Below are 8,191 nucleotides of genomic sequence, written 5' to 3' on the forward strand. Positions count from 1 at the left end.
TAACGTTACATATAATTTTAATTATATTATTACTGTGAGTTCCTTATTAAACAGTGTTTTGGGGAAAAATAACAGATGTGACTAGAAGAAACAGATGTGATTTTTGGATTCATAGGCATCGCGTGTTATTTTGTAGTGCGCAAAACTGATGTAGAGCAATGTAATGTAATAAATTCACCAGGATATCAAATCTACCCAACATTTTAAAAGCAAGATTGCAATTTTTTTGGGGGGGCTACCCAAATATACTATCACTTTCACAAAATAATTCCAGTATTCATAGTGTTGACAAGTGAAGTACAGTTGAGCAAAATGACTGGACAAGCAGATATGTCAGCAGTCTTGGGGGGGGAGGGGGGGCATTGGATCAAATACTTAATTAACCTTGAGATCTTGAGATTTAGCGGGTTGTAGGAAATCACTGATGAAACGTATTATTTCACCTTACCTAGTCAGTTCGGATACATCCTCAAGTGACACACATTAAAGATGGCCGCCATTTCCTGTTCTCCACACCCTGCCCTGGTATGCAAGGAGTGTTCAGATGTAAGAAGAATCACACTATAAGGGTAGGATTCCACTTGCGAGAGCGTATCTCGCATAGCATCACCCGGGACGGTCTGCCTCTTTCCCGACAGGAGCGTCTCAGCTGCTCAGAAATAGATGTAGCTGACCTGCTCCTATCGGGAGAGAGGCAGGCCGTGTCGGGTGATGCGATGCGATATACGCTAGAATCTCTCGCAAGTGGAATCCTACCCAACCTAGAGGACCACCCCACTGATGACCTCACGGATCCGCCCATGGTGACACCTACCAATCAGCCCATGGACTAACCCATTGTTCAACCCATCGGTCAATGGGCATATCCAAATATGACTATTACAGATCTAACCATGCCCCATACCCTAGTTTATATAGGTTGCAGTTCTGACAAATAAGGCTCACTTTTTGGGCCAAGGAAAGATTCACATCTGACTGTGTGTCTGTTGTTATTCCTTCATGCATGCACTTGATCCACATTAATAAGCTTAGGAGCAAGAAACTAGTGGACATCCCAGAGTGTTCACCCTAAATGTCTGAAGCCTCCGGACCAGAGCCCCGCGAACCTCCTCCTATTTGCTGTTGTCCTGGCACTTTTGATTAGTTGATCCGATTCCTAGTCATCGTTGCGGCTCGAGACAGACCTGACATCATGCTAGATCAACGGAGTCTTGGGTGACAATAGTTAGAAGAAGGTTCACCAGGCATTGGTCCAGTGGTGGCCACATACTACTGAGCAGTGTCCTGTAAGTCTTCTTTCAACAGATAAATGGAGCAATATCTTATTTTGTTTTGATTTTTTTAAAGCTCAACTCATCTCCAAAATCTCCCAACTACTTGTATTTAGCATCATGATTACAAGCAAAAGAGGCAGATATCGTGCGTATAGTGTTTCCAAAATTAAGTGCCTGAAGAACTTAGCGTTACTTTGGTTTACGGGCAAGGATAAAATAGTTAGTTTGAAAATCTGTGACCTCCATCTGGGATTTATCCGCACGGGGCTTATACACTTCTTTTTCGATTTGATAACCGGCTTCTTTGAAGGCCATCTCCAGTTCCTCCTTTTTCATGTTCATTGAACCGAAATATGTTTTACCGACGTGGTAGTAATTAGCGTTCAGTGCACTTATAAGTATAAGGTGACCTCCAGGTTTTATCAAATCTTTGAAATTTTTCAGAACCTCACAGAATGTTTTTATATCTTTGCAGGCAGTTTCCAGGCAGAGGCAAGACAGGAGACAATCCACCGGCGGCACAACGACAGGGTCATAAGGGTTTCTTTTCAGAGCGTCACATTGCAGGACTTCTTTCACCTTATGGCGAAGTTTCTCTGCCTTTTTCTCATAATCCTCCCTTTAAACATAGAAAAATATGTTATACAATGGAATTTGTATTTTAGAGAAATAATTGCTTGATCAAACTATATTTTCTTGCTGTGGCGCCCTGTGTCTGGATCACCACAAAGAATACAGTAGCTGCATGTGTATCTCAATATGTATAACATATTTCCAGCTTTAATGAGATTTGGTTTCTTTGCTGTTCACTGCATATACTCATTTGTCTACACTCCCTTACTGTGGCTGCTCACCTAGTCTGAAGAAAAGGCTTGTGGATGAGTCTTAGAAGGAGAGGGGAAGATCTTAGAGTGTGAGGAGAAGTTGGTGTGCATGTGAGGAGAGTGTAAATGGAGATGGTCCTGGACTGAGGTGGCTGTGAGCCCTCTGAAGGGGCCAGCTACATATTGGCAGGGTATCAGTCCCTAGGCCACCTAGACTTTCAGGGTTAGAGGCAAACTGAGAGACTGCTTGGAGCCTTTATATAAGGAGCAGTAAATTGCCCAGGAGCTCAGAGATGTAATTGAATCTCACAACTTCTACAAACATCAGTAAGTGTTAATATATAGGATTCGAGTTGCCTGCTCGCTTGAAGGGATTAGGGATCCAGAATTTCTCTGTCTTGGAAATTCCAGAATTTCAAGATAACTTTTACCAGGAAGTGAAGTATCGGCAGGAAGATTACACTAAAACTCAGCAGAGAAACGGAACTCTCATTAGGACAGGTCAGACCACCAGCCTAGTGTATGCTGTATGGAATGTTCCGGACTGTTCTGCAGAGTTTCAGTAAAAGGTAAAAGCTCACTGCCCTGTCTCAGACTGATTATTCCCTGCTGTGACATCCCTACCTCAACATCCCCAGAAACAAGCCCTAGTTGGGGGGTGAGAGGACAACCCTCCGGCACTGTGCATCACCATCTAACTCCTGGGGACCGTCAGCAGTGCCCAGCCATACCACAGCCGAACATCCCAACGGACATCACAAACTCTTTATTTACTTATTTTCTCTCCCTTTTTATATTATTATTTTTAACCCCCATCACAAAGCCTGGCACATGAGCCCGATACGGCCACGTCACCACTCTGACCACGTGACCCAGTTCCGTGACTTCAGAGCACTACCAGGGGCAGCACATCACCACTGAAAAATCACTCCAGAGTGCCAAGAACTAGGTGTCTCTCTCCTGTTTTACATGTTGTAAACCACTTGTTGTAAAGTGTCATCCATCTATAGCACCAGAGAAGTCGAGACTAGAGATGAGCGGAGCCATGGAAGTTCGGTTAAGCAGGCTTATCCGGACTTTATCTAAAGTTTGGTTTGGGACCCAGACTTGACCTAAACCCCAATGCAGCCAGCCATAAAAAAAATCACTTCCGGGAGCGGGTAGACAGGGTTTTTCCAAATCTTTTTTGGTGCACACTACATCCGATCATGCTGATACCCCCAGTAGGAGCCATTCAAAAACTGAAAACGGCTCACATTGGGCTGAGCACCGAACACAATGATGCTTGTGCAAGTGGTTTGCATAAAAAAGCACCTGAACTGTGATTTTTTTTTGAGAAGTCTATGTTTGGTACGAACACCAAACCTTGTGTTTGGTCATCTCTATCCAAGACTGATCGTCATAAGTAGGACAGGTCTTTCCGTTTAATATTGCATAACAGCAAGAGTGAAGTAAGGGAGAGAAAGTTCCAGCACCTATTATGCTGGCAGAATGCTGATGAAGAGCAACCATCAAATCACAATAAGTAGTTATAGAGCATGAGAATTGAGAAAGCTCATGGAATTTGTTGGCTGGTATAGGCACTAAAAGTATTTTTCAGACCGGGCTTTTCAACAGGATTTTTCTAAAAGGACAGATACGATATAACTCTATTTTCCCTGGCTGGTATACCTACATGATAATCACCTGTTTAATAATCTAGACAAAAAAGACTGACAGCACTCCCAAAATGCAGACTCAAAAGTTGCAAAACTGAACGTGACATATACGGTAATAACATAATTACCGGTAGACAGTTGCACTCTGAAATGCTAAGGCATTCAAACAATGAATGCAAGAATATAGATATGCATTACTGTGGAAGGATCTAGAAAAATTGAGATATTTAGCATACAGTATAGATATGCCTTGACGCGGTGACTGGGCAGCTATAGAAATAGCCATTTTTTATGCTAAATATCTCAAATTTTCCTAGATTTCCTTAAGCAGTAGTGCATATCTATATTCTTGCATTCATTGTTTGCATGCTTTGGCATTTCAGAGTGCAGCTGTCTTTTTTTGTAATCACCTGCTTTTATGTTCTCAGTTATTTCTCTGCCCCTTGCCTTTCCATTGCAGCTCTATGTGACCAGATTGGCTGCTGTGTATTAGCACGAGCCATGCAGAAACTCCACTACTTTTTCCTAGATATTATATTATTCATGCTCATTTTCTGCATTATGCATTAAGTTGATGTAAACTTTAAAAGGGGAATTATTACCTGTTTCCTTCCAGCTCACTGACATATTTGATTATGTGATTCCAGTCAAAAGCATCCGGATCCTTTTTCAGCCACTTTTGGAATTCGTCACGATTCTGCTCAAGAAAATCTGAGACGATAATTTTATCGAACACTTCACAAGCCGAGAGGAGTTGGTAAATGGAGGGTCCGGTGCCAAAATCAAGGAGCGTATCCCCTCCTATTCCACCTTAAAAGATGATACAAAATTCTTGGTATAAGGTTAGAAAGGAACGTTATTCATAAAGATTAGCAAATAAATATGAAGGAAATTGAATTTGACTCAAATTTTACAAAAATGTAATTTTTTTTTTTAAATTCACTTCTGAACGGATTCATCAAAATGTCAGTCGCCGGTTGCCTTTTTCCTGAACTAGACCATCAAAAGCTTTAAAAAAGTTCTTAAAAAATTCTTATATTCACCTCCCTGCTGTGTTTCTGGCTCCTCTGCTCTTAACTGTCACCCGTCCAGGCTCTGTTGCATCTACAGATCGCGGCGCGCATGCTGAAATGCCAAGACCTTATACGCTAGACCGGGGATTCCGGGTTGGACTTGGCTAAAGAGAGTTTTGCGCATGCGCAAATATCAGAGAGCGTCACAATGAAATTTGTCACGAGTGCGTCACAGCCTGATGTGATATCAGGGAGATCTGGGGTCAGAAGGTCACAGCGTATTGTGGATCGTAGATCCACTTTAGAGGTCGCTTGTCATTTGCCCTGAATGGAACGTATTTAATTCCATCTGATACTGAAGGGGTTAAGTTTCCTTTCTATCCTGCAGTGATCTAACAGGTAGTTGTAACCTCAGCTGCAGACACTCCCTTCTGCTATAAATATCCGCTCCTCACTCCTCCCTATGCCGGCTATAGCTCAAATCTAAGCTGTCCATGTCGAAGGAACTTGTCTCTGCAGCACTATGGTGTTGTTACACTTGCAGCTGCGAAGCTCCTGCTGAAGAAACCTTGGAGTTTTCATTGTTGTGTATTTCCCCACCTCTGTCTTACCTACTTCATGTTATCATCTTGCAGTGGCATGACTACCATTTCCCTGGCCATCACTAGTCAGAATGAGTTCAGGGCCAGTGAGGGCCTAGGCACGTGATCAGCGCATGGGGAGGAAGGACTCCTCATCTAGGGAGATTCAGGAGTGTAGGAATCAGACTCGGGGTAGTGTTAAGAGGTGTCCCCGCTCTCCTTTACCTAGCACCAAGGCCTAATGTTGTATCATTTCTCAGATGTAGCCTATGTGTTTCGGTGCCTACCAGGAGTCCCTTTACACATGGCAAGACCCTGGTAGTCATTGCGTGACACCAGGTGCCTTCGTGCAGAATTTCCCCTGGCATACTAAAACCCAGAAACCCCACCCTAGCATGGAAGATCTTAGCATTTAGAATGGTGGTCTAAAGATACGACAAAGACTGGACGGGTAACGGTGAGGAGTGGAGGGACCGGAGAAGTGAACGGAAAGTTGAGTATAAGGATTTTTTTTATGTTTTACATATTAAGTTTATTATTCTCTGGGGTCTAAAAAGACGTAAGAGAATAATACGGGACCCTAAATTCATGGAGAATATATTCCACAAATCGAAAGTCCTGTCCTGCTGCTACGTAACATGACCGTTCCTCGGAGCCTCTTCTTGTCTCCTTGCCCATTGCGTCCATTCTCTTCGGTCTCCTCAATCCAAGCCTCCAGCTCCTCTGGACCTCTAATTTTTTATGTCCTACTTTTATTATGGTATAGTGAGGCTCAATTTCTCCAAATTTCATTTTTACCTAGAAATTCGATTTGCATCAAAGTTATTCATTGCAAATCAATTTTTTCTTGGTAGGTCCAGAGAGGTCCGAAAAGACCCCGGAGCTTATTTATGGACATTCAATTTGCATGGAATATTTTTGCCGAAAATCAAATTTCCATTTAAAATCCACAAATTTAAATTTGGAGAATTTGAGTCCATCATCTCTAGTGTGGATCATTTTATTGGGAACAGCAGACGTTTTGTAAATTTTTGCTAATTAACCTAATTTATAATTCGAGGGTGAATGACTTCGATCTCGTATATAAATTGTACAAATTCTTCTTTCTGAATTTCCCTGAACTATCACGTCCAAAGGAAAAGGTCTTCAAAGAAGAGACTAGATCGATACGTGCGCGTCGGGGCACGTTTTTCTTGGGCACCACTGGCCACTATGGGTGAGTGAATGATTTTGACCGTCCAGCTCATAGGCTTAGGAAATTTACACTGTCTAAATATTGTGATATTTTTGCAAGAAGTTGTTCTGACGTGGTTTTGATTATTTGGTTATGCACAGGACCATGACTACGTTACCCCTTAGTTCTCTTGTTATGTAAAAGTTTAATTTGGAAGAACATCTGGTCCGATAGAAACCTGAGCTGAACTCTGATGAAAACTTTTAGGAGATAGAGGAATGTTGATTTTGTGCGTGTGATTGCTCAATCATAGTACTACATGTGTCAGTGAATGAACAGGAATCCCTTACGGCTTAAGGCAAAATTTAGTTGAAAGTTTTCCAGGAGTAGAGAATGTACAACATCCAACCCCATTGCCCCGGTGTATAACATCTGGTCCTGTTCCGTATAACATGTGGCCTCATTGCTCCTGTTGGATAACATCCGGACCCATTGTCTCCTGGTGCAATACATGTGACCCCATTGCTAATGTTCTATAAGGTCCATCCCGTCTCCCCGCAGTGTATAACATATAGCTCCATTGTACCCGGTGTATAACTTCTGGCCTCTCGTTCCTGGTGTATAACATCCAGTCTCATGTCCCTTTGCATAAAATCCGGCCCCTCTGTTGCCCCCCATGTATAACCCCCACCCCCTATTATGCTATTTGCCTTTACTAACATGTAACAGAGCGGCCGGTGGTGCAGAGCTCACTGATACCAGCGCATCCTGTAATAGGAGCCACCGGGGTAACAAGTCCACGAATGACCTTTACTTCCCCAAAAATATTCCCCCATCACTTGTGAGTGATGCAGCCATTCATCACCAAGCACAATTCCGAGCTGTACATCACCAAGCACAATGCTGAGCCGTACACCACCAAGCACAATGCCGAGCAATACATCACCAAGCACAATGCTGAGCCGTACATCACCAAGCACAATGCTGAGCCGTACATCACCAAGCACAATGCCGAGCCGTACATCACCAAGCACAATGCCGAGCCATACATCACCAAGCACAATGCCGAGCCGTACATCACCAAGCACAATGCCGAGCCATTCATCACCAAGCAAAATGCCGAGCCATACATGACCAAGCACAATGCCGAGCCGTACATCACCAAGCACAATGCCGAGCCGTACATCACCAAGCACAATGCCGAGCCATTAATCACCAAGCACAATGCCGAGCCATACATCACCAAGCACAATTCCGAGCTGTACATCACCAAACACAATGCTGAGCCGTACACCACCAAGCACAATGCCGAGCAATACATCACCAAGCACAGTGCTGAGCCGTACATCACCAAGCACAATGCTGAGCCGTACATCACCAAGCACAATGCCGAGCCGTACATCACCAAGCACAATGCTGAGCCGTACATCACCAAGCACAATGCTGAGCCGTACATCACCAAGCACAATGCTGAGCCATACATCACCAAGCAGAATGCCGAGCCGTACATCACCAAGCACAATGCCGAGCAATACATCACCAAGCACAATGCCGAGCCGTACATCACCAAGCACAATACTGAGCCGTACATCACCAAGCACAATACTGAGCCGTACATTACCAAGCACAATACTGAGCCGTACATCACCAAGCACAATACTGAGCCG

General features: G+C 43.6%; 1 protein-coding gene across 2 annotated transcripts in view; it reads right to left on the bottom strand.

Moving 5' to 3' along the window:
* Window positions 1-8,191, bottom strand: part of LOC142256012 (nicotinamide N-methyltransferase-like) — a 14,932-nt gene continuing 6,741 nt past the window's right edge. For both annotated transcript variants that reach the window (XM_075327499.1, XM_075327500.1), the window contains exons 3-4: window positions 4,359-4,566; window positions 1-1,893 (exon numbers count right to left, since the gene is read on the bottom strand). In XM_075327499.1, coding sequence (XP_075183614.1) covers window positions 1,464-1,893; window positions 4,359-4,566 — 638 coding nt within the window. In that variant the 3' untranslated portion in view covers window positions 1-1,463. The remainder of the gene's footprint in view (window positions 1,894-4,358; window positions 4,567-8,191) is intronic.

The sequence above is a fragment of the Anomaloglossus baeobatrachus genome, chromosome 11 (genome assembly GCF_048569485.1).
Source record: "Anomaloglossus baeobatrachus isolate aAnoBae1 chromosome 11, aAnoBae1.hap1, whole genome shotgun sequence".
Classification (NCBI taxonomy): Eukaryota; Metazoa; Chordata; class Amphibia; order Anura; family Aromobatidae; genus Anomaloglossus; species Anomaloglossus baeobatrachus.